Below are 24,792 nucleotides of genomic sequence, written 5' to 3'. Positions count from 1 at the left end.
CCCCAGACGCACACATCACCCAGACACACACACAGCACCCTCAGACACACGCAGCACCCTCAGACACACGCAGCACCCTCAGACACACGCAGCACCCTCAGACACACGCAGCACCCTCAGACACACGCAGCGCGCCCTCAAACACAGCACCCTCGCTCACACACACAGCACACTCCCACACAATACACATATATATATATATATATACAATAAATACACAAGATCCAGCACACTCTCCTATCTACTAAACAGCAACTTCAATGTCGACAGACTTTATTAGTCTGTAAAAGTTTTTTTTAAAAACACCTAATCTAGGCAAAAAAATGGGGATTTAGTTACATTATATGATCATACATTGCATAAGCCTGCCACAACGTCAATGTACCCCATCTTTGGCAGGTCCTACTCTCACAGTCTAATGTCTGCTCTTATGAGATTAACCACTTACTTGGGAAAAAATTCCATCTGAGGCTCTCTGCAGTACAAGGCTAAATAGGGACCTGAGATGAGGCACCTGTAACAGGGAGGGGTGCAGAACCAAGGAGTTGGCTAGACTCCCAAATATATATAGGAAACATGGGGGGATGGTTGCACTCACCTAAACATGCTTAAATGGGGTGCTGCTGCCAAAGATGGGGTACATTGACGTTGTGGCAGGCTTATGCAATGTATGATCATATAATGTAACTAAATCCCCATTTTTTTGCCTAGATTAGGTGTTTTTAAAAAAAACTTTTACAGACTAATAAAGTCTGTCGACATTGAAGTTGCTGTTTAGTAGATAGGAGAGTGCGCTGGATCTTGTGTATTTATTGTATAATATGGCCCCCAGCAGCACCCCATTTAAGCATGTTTAGGTGAGTGCAACCATCCCCCCATGTTTCCTATATATATTTGGGAGTCTAGCCAACTCCTTGGTTCTGCACCCCTCCCTGTTACAGGTGCCTCATCTCAGGTCCCTATTTAGCCTTGTACTGCAGAGAGCCTCAGATGGAATTTTTTCCCAAGTAAGTGGTTAATCTCATAAGAGCAGACATTAGACTGTGAGAGTAGGACCTGCCAAAGATGGGGTACATTGACGTTGTGGCAGGCTTATGCAATGTATGATCATATAATGTAACTAAATCCCCATTTTTTTGCCTAGATTAGGTGTTTTTAAAAAAAACTTTTACAGACTAATAAAGTCTGTCGACATTGAAGTTGCTGTTTAGTAGATAGGAGAGTGCGCTGGATCTTGTGTATTTATTGTATAATATGGCCCCCAGCAGCACCCCATTTAAGCATGTTTAGGTGAGTGCAACCATCCCCCCATGTTTCCTATATATATATATATATATATATAAAATAACCCTCAGTGAGTTAAAAAAGAAAATTAGAAACCTATAATGTGACGGCAGATAAAAACACCCTCACACACAGTACCCCTCTTACATACACACACACTGCGCCCCTCACACATACAATACGTCCAATATATATATATATATATATATATATATATATATATATATACACACACATATATATATACACACACACTACAGCACCCCTCACACTGCACCACTACACACATTACGCTCCAGATACACGCTAGATCCCTTATCCTATATGCACTCTTAATCCTCTATACACACACACACTCTCCTATACACACTCTGGGTCCTTTACACACTAGAACTCCTACACACACTCCTACACTCTATACACACACACTCTCCTATACACACTAGAACTCCTACACACACACACACTGCATTCCTTGTCAGCAAACACATACAACATTCTCTAAACACACCCTCTCTACAACCCCATACACACACACTACGTCACCTATACACACATTCGCTACATCCACTATAACATCTATACACACACACTCTCTACAGCCCCTAGCCACACATATTACACCACAAACACAAATTAAATTTACCTATTTACACAATACCACACCACACTGTACACACACGCAATCCCTCAAGCAGGCTCCAAACACATGCACCATACACTTTCCTGGCCCTTTTGTCCTCTGGTATCCCACTTGTGGAGACACCAGAGACAATTTAAAAGCAAATACAGTGCAAGCATGTTATTAAATTTGCTTCTGCTGCGCAGAACAAATTCAGGGCCTTTTTCTAATGCTAGAGCTCTTCAGCGGGGCTCTGTGCATTGAACCAACATGCTCATTTTGAGAGGGGGTGTGCTTGTAATTAGTGATGACAAAACACAGCCTCTCTTGCCCCGCCCCCTTGGGGGACCGCTCTGATTGAAAAATGCCAGGGCCTAATTTTTTTCCCAGTCCGGCCCTGAGTATACGGATGCCCGTAAACTGGACAGTGCTATTAGTAAGACTCCTGCCAGAGTGGAGTACCGACCAGCAGCACCACCAGCAGCTACCGTCTACCAACCTCCGACGCACCGCACACCAGCACCCCCTCCAGCTAATAACTACCCTCAGCCGCCCCGGTTTAATTCACGGGACTACTCACAGCCCATCCGGTGTTTCGGGTGCAAGCAGCTAGGAGACAAACAACCGGAGTGCCCGCTGAATACAGCTAACCAGGCCCAGTCCTGGAGGAGACCCACCAGCGGAAACAAGCGCAACCCTCCGCCTGCTGCCCACTGCGTAGAGGAGGAGGAATGATGGGGCTTCCTGCACGAGGCAGACCCCGTCCAAGCTGCCCACCGGGACAATAGACAACAACACCGGCAACTCGTTAAAGTGAATGGGAAGGAGGTCAGTGGTCTGCGGGATACCAGGGAACTGAGTTTACCGCTGTGCTCACCCAGCAGCTGTGGAAGGTGTGCGGCATTAAACCGCTGCTTAGTTCACCCTATCACCCACAGACTAACGGTCTCTTCAAGGAGATGTTGAGGACTTTTACTGACACTTGCAGAGACTGGGAGCGATTCCTGCCTCATTTGCTATTTGCATACAGAGAGATGCCCCAGGAATCTACTGGGTTCTCTCCCTTTGAGTTACTCTATGGGAGAAGGGTCCGCGGACCCCTGGATCTCATTAGAGGACACTGGGAGGGAGAGTCAGGAAGTTATGGAAGTTTGATGCTTCAGGAAGCTTTAATTCCTTTAATAATGAAAGTATTTTTTAAGAATATTTAAGATTTGCTTTTAAAGGAAGGAACCCCCATAGTACCATATGTCCTTGAACTCCGGGACCGCATGGAGAAACTGTCCCTAATGGTAAGGGAGAATCTCCAGGCGGCCCAGGGGAGACAGAAGAGGTGGTACGATCGGGGTGCCCGGCAGCGGGTCTTCCAGGTTGGGCAGAAGGTTTTGGTGCTCAAGCCTGTGAAGACAAACAAGATGCAAGCATCTTGTCAGGGCCCGTATAAGATAGTAGCTCAGGTGTGTGATACTACCTACCTTATAGCCAGCTGTGCAGATGAAAGGATTCAGCGTTCCTTTCATGTGAACATGCTGAAGGAGTATCAGGAGAGACCAGAAGATGTCGCTGCAGTGTGTGCCCCTGCTGCAGACGACCAAGAGAATTTACCCCTGCCTGATTTATTAGAGAAGAACCCCCAGACTGACCTCACTAGTCTTGTACAGCTAGGGGATCGGTTAAGCCCCACAGAGAAGGTACAGGCAAAGCAGCTTCTGTGGGAGAAGCAGGCGACGTTCTCCCAAGAGCCCGGCTACACTACCCTAGCTGTACATAAGGTAGAGACCCCTGGACAGAACCCCTTACGACAGCCACCCTACCGTATCCCTGGAGCAGTCCGGGAAGGAATGCGGAAGGAGATACAGGAGATGACTCGGCTTGGAGTCATCGAACACTCGGACAGTCATTGGGCCTCGCCTGTAGTCCTAGTACCTAAGAAAGATGGTTCTGGTTCTGTGTGGACTACAGGCGGCTCAATGAGAGGACCACCACTGACGCCTACCCGATGCCCCGGGTAGACGAATCATTAGACCGTATTGCCAGGGGACGCTATCTGACCACCATAGACCTGTGTAAGGGCTACTGGCAGATCCCCCTGGCCGAGGATGCTATCCCTAAGTCGGCATTCGTCACCCAATTTGGCCTGTACCAGTTTAAGGTCATGCCATTTGGGATGAAGAATGCTCCGGCTACCTTCCAGCGTATGGTGGATAGGCTTCTTGATGGCTTCCAGGAATGTGCTTGTGCATACCTGGATGACATTGTGGTCTACAGTGAGTCCTGGGAGGAACACCTGGTGCATGTAGGGGTGGTTCTGGACAAGATTCGTGCCGCTGGCCTGACCTTGAAACCAGACAAGTGCCATCTAGGCATGGCTGAAGTACAGTACCTGGGTCACCGAGTGGGGTGTGGGAGCCAGAGACCAGAGGCCAGAGACCAAGGGACCAAGGTAGAGGCAGTGGCTAACTGGCCCACACCTATCACGAAGACCCAGATACTAGCTTTCTTGAGGAAGGCAGGGTACTACTGACGTTTTGTCCGACTACAGTACTTTCACCAAGCCCCTGACTGACCTGACTAAGAAGAATTTGCCTAAGCAGGTCCTGTGGTCTCCAGCTTGTGAAGCCGTGTTTCAGGCACTGAAGCAGGCTCTTGTGAATGCCCCTGTCCTGGCTGCCCCAGTCCCTAACAAACGCTTTATCGTCCACACAGATGCTTCCATGTATGGACTGGGGGCTGTGCTGAGCCAGGTCGGGGATGATGGAGGAGAGCGCCCTGTCGCATATCTCAGCAGAACGTTACTACCTCAGGAAGTGAGCTATGCGGCAGTGGAGAAGTAGTGTTTAGCCCTGGTCATTGAAGAAATTGAGCCCCTATTTTTACGGACAGGAATTTTCCCTTATAATGGACCACAATCCCCTTGTCTGGCTTTAGCCCTACAACCGTATAACCTCACCATCAGCTACCGACCCGGTAAGCAGAACGGGAATGCTGATGGATTGTCCCGGCAAACTGACATCCCTACCACCTCCTAGTCCGGTCATCCCCAAGTTGACCCGCCAAAGGGTCAAGCCGGGTCTGCCGGAGTGTCCCACAAGGAGGGAGCTGTGTGACAGATCCATCTGTATAACTACTATTGCTGGTTCGTCTGTTTTATCTCCATTCGTGGAATTACCTGCCCGTATGTCCCTGTTCATTTATTGTAGGATTATACCGAACAAAACTACCGAACGGACGGCCACCCGGAAGAGAAGTGTGCTGCTGGTTAACCTCTTGGCCCCAATTAGAACGTTATGGTTAACCGCAGACACCTCTTCATTCTAACCGTATGCAGGGTGGTCGTCGTTCATATGCCGACCACGAGGCGGCGGCCATTTTAAATATGCGAATGAACAGCGGTGTTCGACGATAAACTTATGGAACTAAAAACGGACACTTTTTCCTACCGAACACTGCTGAAACTGCCGATCGCCCTCCTTATCGTCGGGCCTACGAACACCCGTCCGTTCGGGACTTTGGATGATACGAATGGACTTAACCCAGATAGCCATCCCATGGAGTCAATCGTATACCGAAAGACATGTGAAAGACTTTTGACTCCATGGTGATTGAACTGTGTGCACTGGGTCTGAGCGCTATTCAGTAGTAATATGAGCTCAGATCCAGGCTATCTGGGGATACGTTACACGAATCCAATGTATTCGGTATTTCTCCAGTTATATATTTTTATGTGTTTTTAATGTACCATGTAAGATGGCGGTTTGCCTCTATCCCTGGAGATAATTGGATTTCTTCCCAATTATCTCCGGGATAGAGAGGAGGGATTTACTTGTATAAAGGGGAGGGTTTATACCCGAACCACTGTGATTGGCTACTGTACATTATGTGTCCCAGTCTTCCATCTGGTCCCCTAGGAGAGTGTCCACCAGGTGGGAGACCTGCATAAATACTGGGCAGGTAGCCCTCATTAAATCAGATTCCTGTTTTACCCTCAAGACGGAGCTTGGTCTCATGTTTGGGGGTGATTGCTACTTGGAAGTATTTATTTCGCCTGTTTTAGCCGTGGAAGGAGTTCGGCTGAATCTTTGTTCGTGGATTTACTGCATTCTCTTTCACTCCGTTCGGGAGTTTAGCGGTCTACTGCAATAGAGCCTGTGTCTCTGAAAGGGGCAAGATAAACTAAGCGGCGGTTTCATCCATTTAAGCTGTGAGTGTCTTAACAGTTGTATCCTCCGTATACTGCTTGGTATGTATGATTTCCTCAATAAACAGGTCTGGGGGGAAAAAAAAAGACAACCACCTGTGAATACACACAGGCTATCTGCCAATGATTTTAACCAGCCCACTGAGGACAAATCCTGCAGGGAGCATGGTTTCAGTGCTCCTTGCTTGGTCTTTGTGCCTTAAACATAGCACAAGAGCATCTTATGAGGTGCTCATGCTATGATTGTGGGACACCAGGGGACTAAGGCGGGACAAGACCCAAAAATCAGGACTGTTGCAGCAAAATCAGGTCTGTTGGGAGGCATGCACTCATACTGTTTTTGCTCAGAATAACCCTTCATATCCTGTCCCCTACCCCGTCAAAAAAAAAGAAAATAGATAAAACTCACCTCTGATTCAACGCCTTCTCCAATAACATAACTCACCCTTTCTTAAGGGGGACTGATGTCAGAGAAGGTGGGCTTAGGAGACGACATGGGTGGCACAGAGGGAGGAAACTGTTTCTTTGTCTACAGATCTTGTATTTGGTTATCAGGCTAATGTTTATATCTTACTTACACATTCCATTATAATATTAATCATTTTATATTTTATCTGCAGGTTTTATATAAATTTTGTAACAGAAGAAATGATAAATCCAGAAAGGTAAGTCAACCCTAATGTAATTGTAACTGTTGCAAGTAACTTTTAAAAGTGCTGTAAGCAAACAAATACTGTGATGCATACTAGTTATGGAAGTTTGATGCTTCAGGAAACAGTCACCTAAATGCTGCTTTAATTCCTTTAATAATGAGAGTATTTTTTAAGAATATTTAAGATTTGCTTTTAAAACACAAGTGTTGCTAGACTATTATGCATCTAAATATGCAGGATAAATGTAAAGGGGTATTGACTAATACAGGAATTCTGGATGCAAGAGAAATGTAAATTCTGGCAAGAAAATGGCTTATTTATACCAGAATTTAGTGAATTAAATAAAAATGTTTAAAAAAAAACACTGATTAAAATGTGTTCAATATACATTTGAATTTAAAACCAAAGTACCCTTGTATAACTAATAAATGTTGATACTACTAATGCAAGAGTGCCAGCTGACTGCTCTATGAAAAGGAACAAGTGTCTGTGCATCCAAATTTGCACAAAATTGGTATAAGCCAGCTGGGAACTCTTATTCCAAATTGGCTATGATGCTGCTCTTGGTCAAATAACGACAAAACCTCTTCACCATGTCTGCTTTATATATTTGTTTGCAGCCAAATTATAAATGGAGACGAGTAAGTTTCTACACTGTTTAAATTAACAAGTAGACATACATAATAATGTAACAAATGGCTATAGAGTACTTGTACCATTCAATAATGGGCATTTATACCACAGAAAAGCGTCTTTACTATATACTATCGTATTATAATTATCTTTATGGTACAGGCTTGAGGATTGTTTGATCTCCTGTTATTCATCCGAAGGTCCCACTATGTTCACCAACGGGTTGCTGAGGATCTTAGAATACAAAAGCTGTAGTTACTTATAGGGTTCAAAGGCCAACACTTTTTTTACAAACTAAATATTACCACACCAGTGATCAAGCTTTCATCTTATTGTCTAACAAATCTTGAAATCCTTCCCATAGAGCATAGAACATGCAAATATTTGCAGGTTATATTTGTTTAAGAAAGGTTAGCTTGTGCATTTACACACAGGGCAGAGTACTCACTCCAGTTCAGACCAGTAGATGCTGATGCTTAGAGGCAACTGGGTCATGGGTCAGCACTCCCCAGTTGTTGTAGCAATAACATACAATCTAATTTATTGTCATGATAAGGATTAATGATAAGTTTGTGTTAGAAAAAACATGTGCCTGTTCAGATTTCTTTGCAGTTTTCGCCTGTCGCCTTGATCGCTGGCTGGAGATGCTCGATGATATTATTATTATTACTGGTATTTATATAGAGCCAGCATATTCAGTAGCGCTTTACAATAGTATCAAAGGGAGAGATTTAACAGAAATGACACAATTACAAAAACTTACAGGAACAAAAGGTTGAAGCGGTCCCTGCTCAAACGAGCTTACAGTCTATGCTGATCAACTAATAATGTCAAGAATTGTGGGCAGCCATAGACCCATCAGACAAGCTTCATTTTTGACATCACCTATTGGATTTTCATTTGTCAGATCCTGGACAAATTAAAAGACAGGCCTGCATACTTTCTGGTCTTCTAACGCTGTTAATGCGTAGCGGAAGAATTTTTCAAATACATGTTTCAAAATGTTTACGGTTGAATAGGACATGGGATTAAGAAGGCAAATCTTAACAAATTCAAGGAAAAAAAATCTTATTTCAGTGGTGGTCTTAACACCTGGCCATATATAATATATGGTTCTCTATTACTAGGAACTTCAGGTCACACATATTATAATCTTGATATTCCTTCCTGCGCATTTCTCCATATTCTAAAAAGTTTATCAAAAAACAAAACATCTAATAACAATCAGCACCTTTTAATCCATCCTCCGCTCTTCATTAACTCAAAGTTAAAACAAGCATTTTCAGCAGATGCAAAGTCCAAAAATAGAAGAAAATTATAACAGCTTAGTTTTAAGTTGATTAAATTTGTTTGGTCATTCAGATTTTAAATTGAAATTAACCTCTTCGAGTGTTCATTTGAGAATTGCATTAGAAGATGGTCTCGCTAAGATTGCAGCTAAGCAACTATTCTTGTCGAAATGCATCAAGTACAAAACAAGATTGAATCATGCAAACACGGTATAGCAGTAATCAGTATCAGAAAATATGAGGAATAGTGATGTCCCGAACTGTTCGCCGGGAACCGTTCGCCGGCAAACATAGCTTGTTCGCGGCGTACGAACATATGCGATGGTCGGTCCGCCCCTATTAATCATGGAGGTGGGAGGGTCTGGGAGGGAGGGTCTGCTGCTGATTGGCTGGAATGTGTCTGCTGACTGTGAGGTACAGGGTCAAAGTTTACTCAATGATGACGAATAGGGGGGACGGAACAGCGCATATGTTCGCCCGCCGCGTTCGCCACGAACAAGCTATGTTCGCTGGCGAACGGTTCCTGGCGAACAGTTCAGGACATCACTAATGAGGAATGATAAGTCCAAAAGTAAGACTAATGAAAGACACCAATATATAATCACAAAAGTTCCTTTTAGTGTGTACCCCACCTCTGAGCCACCCAAACCAAATATGTGACACACCACACACAGTAGTACTTAGCTTTTATATAACTGATGCAGCTTGCCAGGTGGTTTCCCAATTGACCACCCCTCTTAACAGCAAAATGGATAGATAAATAGATTTTAGATACAGCTATGCATCTAAAGTAGGGATAAACAGATAGCACATGTTAAAGTACCTCAAAGCATAAATTCATTGTGTGCTGTAGATGTACACTCACAAGATGTTATGAAGGTTTGTGCCTTGGGTGTCTCCCCTGATTCAGGCTGGGGGGGCTAAAACCTTCCTCATCTCCTTCACACCAGCGGTACATCCGGGGGCTCAGCAGTAAGGTAGGAGGTCACTTTAGTAAAAGCACTTGTGTTTATTGTACAGAAAAAAAACAACAAACATAAAATAAAAAAAGAGTAAAATTAAGTCCAACACGTTTCTTCCACCTAAGCGGACTTCTTCAGTGTCATAATACAGTGAAATCAAAGTGCAATAGTGCCAGAAAAAAGCATAACAAACCTTACCCTCCCCTGTCCTTATATAGGGCTAACCCCCAAAGTCCACTGGTGGCCCAGTGGGTGTTTTTTCATATTCTTCATTTCACTGGATGGAATTCCTCCACTCTGTCTTCCTTAACTCCCCCTTCCAATTTCAGCTGTTCGTAATATGAAATATAATTCATTTCACTGAACACAGATATGCGTTCCAGCGCCATCTTGAATGCGTTTCACCGACAATGGATTACTTCTGCGATCTCGTGATTGCACAATTTCGACTTGTTGCGTTCCAGCGTCACTATGAAAGGCCTCACACTCAGTGTAAAGAGGAAAATGTTCTATTAGCTATAGGGATATTCCTAAACAGCTATAATGAATATATATTCAAGAGAGGAGGACAACATAACATATTTAAACACAATGTGTACACCTATATAATCCAAAAAATGAACAAATAGAATGACCTGATGTTTTGTTAACCAGAGCCCCCAATGACACTCATATGGGAATATGATTGAATGTCAAGTTATATAAATCATAACCCCTTAAAGGACCACTATAGGCACCTAGACCACATCAGCTCAATGAAGTGGTCTGGGTGCCAGGTCCCTCTAGGGTTAACCCTGCAGCTGTAAACATAGCAATTTCAGAGAAACTTATATGTTTACAATAGGGTTAATCCAGCCTCTAGTGGCTGTCTCATTGACAGCCGCTAGAGGGGCTTCCGCTCTTCTCACGGTGAAAATCACAGTGAGAAGACACCAATGTCCATAGGAAAGCATTGAGAAATGCTTTCCTATGGACTGATTGAATGCACGCATGGCTCTTGCCATGCATGCGCATTCGGTGGATGGGGACCCAGAGGATGGGGGAGGACACTGATGGTGGGGGGGACCCAAAGACCCTATAGAGCCAGGAAAACACGTTTGTTTTCCAGGCACTATAGTGGTCCTTCTATGCCGTCCCCATTATAATGAGCTTTAAAGCCGTTGCGGTGGCATACAACGCCGTAATGGCTTTCTACTCCAGGAGCCAGGAGAAACTTACCTCCACCGCGATCCTTTTCGGGAGGATTGCCTAACAGCCCAAGCAGCCCTCCCCTGGCAAATCAGGCACCCGGGGGGCATGTGATCGCTTTAAAAGAGCGATCACATGGCCCCCTATAGCTGGCTGTGGATCTGCCAGCAGAGGGACTGTCTGGGCTGTCAGACAGTCACCCAGCTGGTGGGTAGTGTAAATAAAAAGATTGTTAAACATGAAAAATAAATTAAGTGTATATATATATATATATATATATATATATATATATATATATATATATACACATACACACACACACTTAATTTATTTTACATGTTTAACAATATTTTTGTACATCATATATATGTAACGTCATACGTAGTGTATTTTAATATTAATATAAGTACATATATTAGTATTAAAATACACTTAGAAGTTACACATATATATATATATATATATATATATATACACGTATAATTATACCACAAATATATATATATATATATTTATATCTATATCTATATCTATATAATGACATAAATGATTACATAAGTATACACGTAGAATTTAAATACATATATATGTATATATATATATATATATATATATATATATATATATATTAAAATTCTACGTATATATTTAAGTAATCTTTTAACATAATTATGTGATTTAATTAAAATTTGATTGACGTGCCTGACAACCCAGGCAGAAAGTGCAGAGAATTTAATTCGCAAGCACTATATTTAACCCTGTAACTTTTCAAGATACCATAAAATCTGTACATGGGGGTACTGTTTTACTCGGGAGACTTCACTGAACACAAATATTAGTGATTCAAAATGATAAATTGTATTACAATGATGTTATGTTCAGTAAAATTTAGACTTTTTTGCATTTTTCACACATGAATGTCACTTTTACTGATGATATTATTGTTGTAATATGTTTTACTGTTTTCAAACACTTATGTTTGTGTTCAGTGAAGTCTCCCAAGTATAACAATACCCCCTCATGTACAGGTTTTATGGTGTTTTGGTTAGTTAGAGAGTCAAATATAAGGCTTGCATTTCATGTTTTTTTCACATTGAAATTTGCCAGTTTGGTAATGTTGCCTTTGAGACCGTATGGTAGCCCAAGAATGAGAATTACCCCCTTGATGGCATACCATTTGCAAAAGTAAGAAATATTCAGAAAGTGGAGCGCTGATTAATTGTATTTCATAAAGAGGAGGGTATTTGCAATAGGGAACCTAACGACCTATTAAGTTGAATATAAACTAATAGAAAAAAGTATACCCTTTACCTCTAAAAATTATTCTGATACTTTCACCTAAACTGTCACTGTAGAATACTTAAACAGTGATATATGATACTCAGCAGCAAAAACACAAATAAAAATTAATTGAATATCTCATATAATAAATGCAACAGACTAAGTACCGTAATAAAGTCCAATAATGGTCTGTGCAAGTCCCTTTATTCCGGGTGTTTTCTTTGATAGTGTCACTCCATGACCGAAATATATAAAAATACAAAGGAAAAGGTAAGTTAGTAGCTTCCTGCTTCAATACAAAAAAGCAATCCGTATATGTTTAAAAATTAGACTGGCTTTATTAGATTCTTAGCTCAAAGCTAAGTGTCAGTATATAAAAAGATTCACAATAAATTAAAATCGAAATTAAAACAAATTCCAGATATCTTCAAGTAAATAATACTGAGGCTTCGTTATTATGCCTATAAATCATTTCAGAAAGTGCATACTGGGTGCAGACCTTATATTGTTCTCGGCGTCCCGAAATCAGCAGTTCAGATGTTAGTATTGCTGGTTCCAATAAAGGTAAATGCTCCCCAGGCGCTGGCTTTCTGTGATGAGGGTTGAGTCCTTCTAAACGCGTTTCTCCGTTCCGACGGCTTTATCAATGGATGCGGACTTTCAGATAGTTGCCGCTTTTATAGCGGTGTCTGCTTTTCGTTTTGCACTTAGTAATGAATAATGTTTCAAACTTTTAGAATTCCATAACAGTCATTAATGGTACAATGTTACTGATATAACAGATATTTTCGAGTTCTTATTTATAATCGTGCACATAATGTTACATTTTTGTTACCATGTGTAACCATGGTTACTCCCGCTGGATACAAATTTTAAACGTAACTGTCATTCATTTAACTGTCGTTCTATAAACATAATGCATGGGGCATTTTTACCATAATATACAATCATATATTTACACAGTATTTATTATCAATACTCCCTAAAAATAATGATAATACATTCAAAGTTAAATGTATTAAAATAATGTTTGTAATTTAATGATTTGCATTGAATACTCTCCTGATTGTAAAGTTTAACCTATGCAGGTATAGCACTTTTTTAAATTGATGGTATTAATTGTCAAAAGTAGAGCGCAAAAGGATTTATAAGAAATCTAAAAAATAACCAACTATACAATAGTACTTACGAAAAAAGAGAGTGTAGTAAATACAATTAAAAGTCTACATTTTATATGATCCAATTTAAAGGTATATACATATTAACGGTTTGTGTTGCAAGCTGAAGTTATAAAGTGAAATCACTTATCACATAGGGGATATAACAGCTTGTCAGGCTGGAGATCATGGCAGATAGATAGAGCTGTGCCATTATGTGTACAAAGAATACATAGCATGAGAGGGGATAGATACGGTGTTAGACCTTATGGTTATATAGTACTATATATGGAGAATTCTTCCTAAGGGACACTAGTATTATTGATGTGAATTGAGATTGATAAGGTTATAAATCAATTACTTAAATGCTGCTCTCTAGGAAGGGATAAGTTTCTCCATCCCTTTTCATCCTAAAAAGTGGCATAGTTCGAATTTTGCATTCAAGCCATTTGGTTGTAGTGTATTTAAATTGTATATCCATTTCATCTCTTGTATCCATAGCTGTTTCGTATGGTCTCCACCTCTCCAGTGTTTCTTTACTTTACATATGGCTTTGAAGCTCAAAAGGCTCATATCAGCTCCATGGTACTGTGCAAAATGCGCTGATACCGTATGCTGCATAAATTTATTTTTGATATTTAACATGTGCTCTCTAATTCTTATGTATAGTTGTCTTTTTGTTCTACCCACATACTGGAGTCCACATGGGCATTCCAGTACGTAGATTATGTTCACACTTTGACACGTAATGAAGTCCCGAATTTTAAATACTTCACAACGATTGTTAATTTTTCTGTTAGAAATTTCATGCACTCCTTTCATTGAGGTATTTTTGCTGGTTTTGCAAGCAATACACTCATTGCAATAGAAGAAGCCTTTCTTTTTCATTCTTGTTTCTTCCTTCTTGGTTGCTTTTAAGTGATTGTTTGTCAGTTTATTTTTAAGGTTCCTAACTCCTCTAAATATTATCCTAGGTTTTTCCGGTATGGTACCGGTCAATAAGCTATCTCTTTTGAGCAAATGCCAGTGTTTCATCATTTTTGAGTTGTATATTCTCTTTGCTGTAGTCTAGAATGATGGATGGAAAAGAACTGTTTTGTTGTGATGTTACTCTGTCATTCTTTCCTTTTTCTCTTAGCAGGTTACTGCGTTCTAGATCTTTCACTCTCAATAATGCATGTTCTACTTCCTTGGGGTCATAGTTTTTAGCCAAAAAATTATCTTTTATTTTCTCTGCCTGTTCTGTGTATACTTGTTGGTCTGTACAGTTACGCCTTAATCTTCTAAATTCGTTATATGGTACATTTTTCAGCCATGCTGGAAGATGGCAACTTTCTTTTAAGATGAAACTGTTAACGTCAACATCCTTGAAGTGTGTCTTTGTTTTCAAGGTACCTGTCTCAATATAGATGGTAAGGTCGAGGAAATCCAAAGATGTGGTGCTGTGGGTTGTATTGAGTGCTACTCCCCAGGTATTGTTGTTGATGTATACAAGAAATGTATGCAGTTCTTCTATATTCCCTTCCCATATAAGAAAGATGTCATCAATATATCTCTTGTAACTATAGATGTTCTTGTTCCATGAATGGGTGTTCCAGATGTAGTTGTTTTCCCATTCACCCATGAATATGTTTGCAAAACTGGGAGCAAATTTTGTCCCCATTGCAGTCCCTCTCTTCTGTAAGTAAAATTGGCCTTCAAAAAGAAAGTAGTTGTTCTTGAGTATAAATTCAATGCCTTCGATAATGAACGCAATCTGAGACTCTTCTAGGTCTCCAATCCTTCTCAGAGTGTTCCTTACTGAGTTGCAGCCTAATTCATGTTCGATTATGGTGTACAGTGATGTTACATCCATAGATACCAGAATGAAGTTCTCCTTCCATACCACAGAGGCCAGTTCTCGAATCATCTGTGTTGTGTCTTTTAGATGTGATTTCACTCCAAATACATATGATTGCAGGAAATGGTCAATATACTGAGACAGATTTGAAGTGATGGAATTAATACCAGAAATAATAGGTCTACCTGGTGGTGTTCTCAGGTTTTTATGTATCTTTGGTAAAAAGTAAAATGTTGGAGTTTTCGGAAAATTCATGTCCAGGAATTTGTACTCTGACATTTTTAGGATTCCCACCTCTTCAGCTCGCACAAGCATATTTTTCAATGCTCTTTGTATCTTTTCCAATGGGTCCTTGGGTAGCTTTTCGTAGGTCTCCTCATCTCCTAATAGTCTGTATGCTTCGTTTAAATAATTTTCTTTGGTCATGATCACAATTCCTCCCCCCTTATCCGCCGGTTTAATGCATATTTCTGTGTTGTTTGATAGGTTCTCCAACGCTTCTATGAAATTAAAAATCTTGATTTTTTTTTAAAGTTTTTGCAATAATAATGTGTGCATAATTAGTGCAGGTTAAAGAAAGCAATTAAAAATAAATTCATTTAGTTGTTCTGATTTACAGAATATATAATGTGTCTGGGATTTTAAGTTTTTTTTGGTAGTTACAGGTCACAAAGCACAAGGAGTAAAATAAACTTTTAATGTGGAGCAATTTTAGAATTTAGTATGTTTGTCTTGTAAGCTTAATAGCCATAAAAGAAAACAAAATTGCCACACAAAAGTATATATTTATATAAAGTAGACATCACAGGCTATTTACCTAAGGTGGTTTTTACACTTTCTACATAGCCATTTCACCGCCAACCTCTGCTAAATATTGGAGTTTGGCACACAAACTTATAACAAAGAACTTCTCATGTGTATTTTGTAAAGTTGGTATTTGCTATTCCTGTACAAAGTTTTATTTTGTGTTCAGTTACATCTTCTGAGCAAAATGACACCCCCATTGTATGTCTTTGGCACTATTTCGTGAAGCTACAGTGCCATATATGAGACCTGTCCTTTTCAGTATTCACAGTCGAATTTTGAGAGACGGATTTAATGAGCCAATGCTTCCATTTGGGGTATTATAACAGTTTGACTGTTCAAAATAACCCACAAAGGCCTACCATTTGTAAAAGTAGACACTCCAGGGTATCTCATATGGTGCATATTGTGCCTTAACATGCCCCCATTTGTTCACCAATATATGCCAAAGTATGTGGTAAAAAAATATTTTGGGCATTTTTTACATACGGATTACATTTTTGCTGGGCCTTTTGTATATTTCATATGTGCCACTAAGTTCAAACCCCCCAAATTATGCTCAGCTAAGTCTTCTGAGTAAAATTACACCCCCATTGTATGCCTTTGGCAATATTTTGTGAAGTTTTTTTACAGATTTAACATTTTTCTAAGCTTTTTTTTTAACCGTTAACCCCTAACTAGCAGTAAGCAGCACTAACCGTAAATTCCCCATTTTCCCATAACTCCCACCCACCCCAGCTAGCAAAATATATAATTATAAAATATTTAAATTAATTAAATAAATTGAACCCCTGAGAGTTAATAAATAAATAAAAGTTAATCGTCAGGGCTAAATCAAATTAGATCACAGTATAATACTGTGATCTGTATTTTGATCACTGTAGTCAGTGATCGACTGGCAGGCAAGGGGTTAATTTTTATTTGGACTGGGTAAAGGGGGGTGTCTTTTTTATTTTTTACTTAAACGTTATTAAAACTTTTCTAAAAAGTAATTTTTTACTTTTTAAAGCTTATTTTAAAACTTTTTTTAACGTTAACCCCTAGTTAGCCTAACTCCAAATCCCCAAATTCCCCACTAACTTCCACACACACCAGTTAGCTAAATATATAATTTTAAAATATTTAAATTAATTAATAAAATAAATGTAACCCCTGAGGGTTAAAAAAAAAAAAGAATTAACCCTCAGGGGTTAAAAAAAAATCAAATGACCGTAAAATGTAATCCCTGCCAATTGATCACTTTAGTCAGTGATCAATTGGCAGGGAAGGGGTTAATTGTTTATTAAAATGGGTAAAGGGGTGTGGGATTTTATTAAAACTTTCTTTTTTTTTACACAGGGGGCAGGATCAGCACTGATCCGTCTCCCTGCACTTCACAGTGAACCCAGAAGTGCAAGGAGGCGGAAGGTGAGTATACTGAGCACATGTGCTCGCTCTGACATGCTGTCAGAGCGGGCACATGTGCTGGGACAGCCAGATCCGGTGCTCCCGGTCTGCCTCTAATACAGAGGCAGACCGAGGCACCATTAACCCCGCGATCGCCGCGATCTGGGGTTAATTTTACCGCGTGACGGACGAGGTCCGTCACCCGTCGTTAAGGGTATCCCCAGGATGACGGACCTCGTCTGTCACCCGTCCTGAAGGGGTTAGTTTTGATTTTGTTATTATCATGATAATAGTTTACTTTCATTTTTTTTCTAGATTTCTGTTAATTCTTTCTGTTTCTATTTTGTTAATTTTTTCTTTAATGTCTTTTAGTTGTAATATTGTTTCGTTAGTAAGGAGATTTTTCATATATTCCATAGTATTGAATATAGAGTTCTTCTCTAGTTGCACCCCTTTCCCTATTCAATCTACTTTTGAGTTTTATCAGATAGCCTCTTACAACAGCATTGAAGGCACACCAGATCACTGAATATGACATACCTTCTGTTTCATTTTCCTTGAAATACAACTCAATACGTTTTCCTATTTAATTTTGATGTTTACTCTTTAAGATTATATTATCATCCAGTCGCCAGGTGTTAAAGGGTTTATTTATTTTTTGTACTTTAAGCTAAATATGTTATAACTATGATCCACCCATGGATTTTCAACTATTTCTATTTTTTTAATCTGTTCCACTGAAGAATTCTCTCCTAAGACCAGATCTATTCTAGAAAGAGACTGGTGAACTCTAGAGAGATGAGTATATTCTCTTTCCATGGGGTAAAAAACACGCCAGATATCCATAAGACCACTCTCTCTCATAATATATATTTCCCAGAATTTTTGATTGTTTCTTTGTCTATTTATTTTTTTATTATCCTTAATTTTTTTTCGTCTACTGAAATATCTGGGACACAATTAAAATCCCGAGAACAGAGTCTGTCCACACGTGTATGCATACATACACAAATATCAAAGCAACAGTAGAAAAGAATAATAAACTTTATTAATGTAACACAAAAACTGAACTATGTACAAAGGGGGAAGGGGAGGGAGAGAGAGGGAGATGTCCGATGCAAAAGCACCTGGGTAGTTAAAAATAGTTTCCTCAAATAAGGAGACCGCTAGCTAGGGTACTGCAGTAAAAGCAGGAACCACTGTTGAGAGAGGTAACAAACCGCTCAAAATAAGGTCTAAGGTACAATAAATACTAGCCGAGCACAAGAGAGAATGATAAACTGTATCTAAGCAAGGTCTCCCCTGACGAGCCTGGTATTCACACAGGCGAAACGCGCGTCGGGCAAGACATTGGAGAGATCCTACCCAACCTTACCGACTGACACCTACTCTGGGTGTCTGGACTATCCGCCCCACTACTACAACAATTGGGCTTGTGCTATTTAACACTTACCTCTAGATACTGTGATCGGACAAACTAATACCCGATCCTCTACACGCTAGCATTTACTCACAGTACCTCGTCGCCGACCGAGGCACGTCACAAGTGACTGTAGAGTACTTTATGGGTACTACTGAAAATTCTAGGCACTCCATTATTGAATTTACCTACGTGGTACTCCACTAAGATACTTAGGATACACCTCACCCTTATCCTCCCTCTACTCCTCTTTACTATACCTGGTACCCAAGAAGGTACCATTCTTTTCTTCTACTACCGGAGGGTACACCTCACTGTACACCACACGACGAGGAGTGATCTTGGTCCTCTATCACATTATCTGCCACCGTACAGCCATATATGACACCTCAGCCCTAACCCCACTCTATTCGCTAGAAGGTTATAGGCTCATTATACGGCTTAATCAGCATGGTGACTATTTTTTGTGTGTAAATGGACATACTCTTCGCTGCAGAGCGATCCTCGTCACTTTGCTAATTTTTTTTGGGCAATAGCCCTAAGGTATATATATTAACAAATTATTTCCATCTAACTGAGTGTGACATTTGATACTACTATGTTACTGTATCCCTTGTAGTTACATGTTAATCACTGTGTTATCCGCTCAGCCCAGATTTACATCATTCTCCCCTCTCTCTCCCAGCAAGGATCATATTGCTCCGAGGAGGACCTTGGTGATATCTGTAGCTATTGCGTTTTGACACATATTATTTACTATTACTATATTCTCTCAGTGATCCTGTACCACTACTATTTATCTCACTCGGTAAGAGTTACAGTGTACCGAGGAGATTCAGGCGCACCTACAGCCAGGCTCCATTAGTGTATGCTTCACTTCGATAGAGGTTACTTTCTCTCTCTCGGCAAGAATCTATTGCACCGAGAAGCTATTTTGGAGTGGGCATACACCTTTGACACAGCCTATATACTCTCTCTCTCGGCAAGAATTCATTGTACCGATGAGCACATTTTAAGTGGGTAAATACCACTTGTTGCAGCGGTCCTTGCTATAGGTGCTCACCCCGCTCAGTCACATACTATCACGTCTGTATCACTCAGTAAGATTTACACTACACCGAGGAGTTTTTAAGTGGTTACTTCTAGCCGGGCACCATGAGTATAAACCTTGCTTAGATACAGTTTATCATTCTCTCTTGTGCTCGGCTAGTATTTATTGTACCTTAGACCTCATTTTGAGCGGTTTGTTACCTCTCTCAACAGTGGTTCCTGCTTTTACTGCAGTACCCTAGCTAGCGGTCTCCTTATTTGAGGAAACTATTTTTAACTACCCAGGTGCTTTTGCATCGGACATCTCCCTCTCTCTCCCTCCCCTTCCCCCTTTGTACATAGTTCAGTTTTTGTGTTACATTAATAAAGTTTATTATTCTTTTCTACTGTTGCTTTGATATTTGTGTATGTATGCATACACGTGTGGACAGACTCTGTTCTCTTCTTTTTTCTTCATCATTTAGGGTTAACCCCTGTTCTGTCCTATAAGACCTACTTTTCTCTGGCCAACTCTCCCATATACTTACAATTAAAATCCCTGTAATTATTAGGATCCCCATTTTTACTTTATCAACTTTATCCATTATTTTTTAAAGATATTTTGTAGGCAAGATGTTGTTAGGCAGATATACATTTACAATAGTATATATTATTGATTCTATTTTACTCACTAAAATTATATATCTACCTTCCTCATCCAATTCTAAGTGTATAATTTCTTTTTTGATCTTATTAGAAAAAATAATAGCTACTCCTTTCTTTTTTCCCCTTCTAAAGATGTGTGTATAACCTCTGCATATTGTTCATATCTCCATCTTATTTTATCCTCCCTTTTCCAATGCGACTCCTGAATCATAGCTATTTCTATCTGTTCTTTTTTTAAGTAATTCTAGTAAGAGTTTTCTTTTATAAGGGGTATTTAGTCCCTGAATATTCATGGATATGCACTTCAGAATTATTTATTTATTTATAAAATATTTTACCAGGAAAGATACATTGAGATTTCTCTTGTTTTCAAGTATGTCCTGGGTCCACAAATCATTGCATTGTTACAATTAGGGTACAATAAAATACAAAAACAATATTAATACACAATATATACAAAATTTAACATAGAACAGGTAGGAAATATGTAATCAACCATGACAGGTGCATTCTGTTTTGAGGTATGTAGAGAGGGATCTCTTAAAGGACTTTAGGCTTAGGGAAGATTTTAAATTGTGCGGGAGGTCGTTCCACAATTGCGGTGCTCTGTAGGAGAAGGAGGATCGGGCTGCTTTCTTTTTGTATTGAGGTAGACTAAGTAAAGTGTTGGTACTGGATCGGAAGTTATAGGAAGTGGGAACAGCTGGGGAAAGCATTGTGTTCAGGTAGGGTGGGAGTTTCCCAGAAAAGCTCTTAAACACAAGGCTGGAAAGATGAAGGGTGCGTCTGGATTCCAGCGACAGCCAGTTTAGTTATTTTAGCATGTCAGAATAATTCCCTATTTCCATCTCCCTCTCCTCCCCGTTCCCTCCCCCTTTACGGGATACAGCCATACACCATTCATCCAACAACTGAAATTCCTATAATAATAGGAGTATTTCCATCCATTCTTATCCACACCTACAAGAGAAAACATTCCTCCGTTGGTGTGACTCTTAACATTATTTCTCATAATGTTACTAGCTGAGATCTCATTTAGGATCTCCAAGCGGGACTTAAGGGCTAAGATCAGGACTAACAGAAACATTTATATATCAAAAGTTAAAACATGTCTCTTTCCTCTTTACCAGATGAGAAATAAAAAAAATATATATATATATATATATATATATATATATATATATATATATATATATATATATATATATATATATGCCCAAAAATATAATATACCACAACCATACTACAAATTTCATGAGGCCATGGGCCCAGTTTAAGCTTTCATCAAACTATTTCCTATCTATTCCCAATTCCTTAAATCATCAGTGAATATACCATTATTATTCAAATAGTGACTTTTTTTTACGTGATTTCACATAATCCTTATTATCCTGTACTCAATCTTATCCATGATAAAATATTGTGGACTTATATTCTTATATCTCTATAGTCGTGATTATTGTATATTATCTTTCTTACTTTGTATACTTTGTGTAATAATTACCAAACTTCTATATAAAAAATAAATCACTTTAGTGTTTGTTATTCAAGTGAAAAAAATAAATAAAAATACACTTAAACTCTTTCCAAGGGAAAAGGAGGCATTGGAAACAATGCAGCAGAACCGAGTGGGTCGTCATCCCCCTCTTGATGTTGTTGATATGCTCCATTAGCCTGATTTTCAATATTCTTTTGATCCTTCCACATATTGCTTGCCACACGGACACTGCAATAAGTATACCACAAAATCCGTACGGCAATCAATGCTGGATTTGATCTGAAATTTCTCTCCAGTAGTTGTACTTTCAAAATCTAAGGATGTGGTTATTTTTACTGTTCAGCAGGCTTTGCAACTACAGCATCCTCTGAACCCTTTTGTTTTATTATTTGTGCTTTTATTCAAAATCTTTTTCCCTCTTTTAAAATAACTTTGAGCTAACACATTCTTTAAATGTTGTGTCTTTTTATATACTACTGGGGGGTCTATTGGGCAGTGATGTTCCTAAAACTTGAAAAAAACATTTGTAGTCTTGTTATGAGTATTTGAAAAGACTCCTTTCTATCTCTCTTTTCAATGTTTTTGATTTCTTTCAGTATTTTTCTTATATCCCTTTTGGATTAATTTATTTTTTAATAGAGCCTGCCTGTGTTTTAAAATCCTGAGTGTCTAAACAATTACGCCTCAGTCTAGTCATTTGACTTTTGGCTATTCCCTTTAAACATGGTTGATGGTGACAGCTCTTGTAATTGTCAGGCTTACCTTGCTGGGAGTCCAATATGCAGAGATATGCTCACCCTTGCAATTAAACACAGGCCAAGGTGGTCAAGGAAGAACTCACCTGGCCTGTGAATCTGTGCACGGGGGCTGTGCAGGTTAATGCTTGAAGTCGCAGTAAAGAAAAGGAATATCCAGGAGAATAGTCGTGGGTAAGCCAGTGGTCAGAGGATGCCAGAAATCAGGAGATACGAGTAGCGAGCCGAGGTCAGGGGATGCCAGAGGTCAGGGTACAAACGAATAGCAATCCAAGGTCAGGAGAATACTGGAACATGGAATAGCAATTCTCTAACCAGAGTCAATGAACTGACACTGCCCTTAGCGAGGGGCAGTGTCTTATACCTTGTTAATTAGGTATCAGATTCAGCTGGAGAGTTACTGACAGGTCTGAGCCAGGTGAAGTCCAGCCCCCTAGTGCTGCAGGCAATTCAAGAATAAACAGGAGTTATCCAAAGTCCTGAAATGGCTCAGAGGTAAGAGAGCAGGTCCAGAATTGCAGAGTACATAGGTTCAAATCCCTCTTCGGGCAATAAAGGGGTGACCCCGTCTGGCAGTCTGGAGGTCACGGTGAGAACCCTGACAGTTATGTACATAGATATACATTTTTTAAAAGCATACAGTAACGTATAAAGAACTGGGAAAAGATCCTACGGTCCTTTTCAACAAAGAGCTGCAAATTCTTTTAAAAACAGCAAAAGATCATGACATAATATCCAATAAGAATAATTCATTTTTATTTAACAACACTCCAGTTTTACCTATGTTTTATTTTTTTACCCAGAATTCACAAAAATTAGCTTTTCCCTCCAGGGCACTCAATAATTAGCAGCATAAGTTTAATTACAGCTAATTTGTCATTGTTCATAGATTTCCACCTCCAAAAGTATGCACAGGAGGCTCCATCGTATGTTAAGGGAACCAAATTTATTTTACAAACTATGGAAGAGATTGAATGGAAAGAGGACTATAGTTGGGTGACCCTGGAAGTCACTTCACTTTATACCATCATTCAACACAATTTGAGGGTTTTGGCAGTCACTACTTATATTAACCAGGATCCATTGATACAACCACCTCTTAAAGATTTAATTTTAAGGGCAATACAATATTTTACTTTGATGGTAAATTTTATTTACAGATCACGGGGAGCGCCATGGGAACCAAGTTTGCCCCCAGCAACTGGGGAATATTATTAGAAATAAGGAATGGTTAGTAACTAGAATTTGGAAAAGTGCGGCTAGGCAAAGGATTATTGTATGTTCTTATAGAACCATAATCTGAGCATATTGTTTAAGTTGTTTTTAAAAAGCTAAATTTCAGTTTTAAATCAAGGAGCCCAGCCAAGGTTGCCATCTTTTCTCATACCAGTCATTGTTCTCATAATGTATACCATTTTCCATGGAATATTGGTATTTAAGTTGATTTAATACCTATGCCCAAAAAGGAATCTCTTGTTTTAACCAATATCTAGAAATTGCAACTTTAGCAGCCATGGTCAGTTGAATTAGTAACTATCTTTTTTGAGGCATTAGACGCGACAGATTAAAATAAAACATAACAACTTGAGGGTTGCTCCAAAGATCACTACCAACTAATACCTTTTAAGATCCTGCTCCATAGGGTATTTAAGATTTATAATTCTTTATTAAAGTTTTTAAACAATAACAATTATGCTTACATATATAAAATACAAAGGGACACTCCACTGCCCAGATACAAAATAAAGTCACTATTTATTAGATATACCCCAAATGAAAACATACATGCATTTAATTATGCATTTTTTAAATTGACTGTGTATCTAAAAACAAAGTGTCTGCTGCCTTTGCAACCTTCTTCTTCTAATCCCACCCAGACTTTCTGTGGCTGGCAAATCACAAACTTTCCAATGCAGCTCAATGAGAAGTCTTTGCAAGGCAGGTGTTCTGAGCAATTGCTGCTTCTTAAGTTTAGCTCCACTGAGCTAGCCATACCAGGAAGTAAAATGACCTGATGTCTGCTTGAAAGTCAATGGGGGTGTAACAAGGTTTATTTATAAAAGTGTAAAATTATATTGAAATCTACACTTGCAAAATGCAAAATGAAAAATAGAACACACTTTTCAC

General features: G+C 39.5%; 1 protein-coding gene across 1 annotated transcript in view; it reads left to right on the top strand.

Moving 5' to 3' along the window:
- The window catches only part of LOC134602589 (cystine/glutamate transporter-like), a 155,707-nt gene that overhangs the window by 39,539 nt on the left and 91,376 nt on the right, over window positions 1-24,792 (top strand). The window contains exon 6 of the mRNA XM_063447607.1: window positions 6,725-6,769. Within this exon, the coding sequence (XP_063303677.1) occupies window positions 6,725-6,769 (45 nt within the window). The remainder of the gene's footprint in view (window positions 1-6,724; window positions 6,770-24,792) is intronic.

Source organism: Pelobates fuscus, chromosome 3 (assembly GCF_036172605.1).
Source record: "Pelobates fuscus isolate aPelFus1 chromosome 3, aPelFus1.pri, whole genome shotgun sequence".
NCBI lineage: Eukaryota > Metazoa > Chordata > Amphibia > Anura > Pelobatidae > Pelobates > Pelobates fuscus.
The sequence above is the reverse complement of the archived record's forward strand: the minus strand, read 5'-3'. Positions and strand labels throughout refer to the sequence as shown.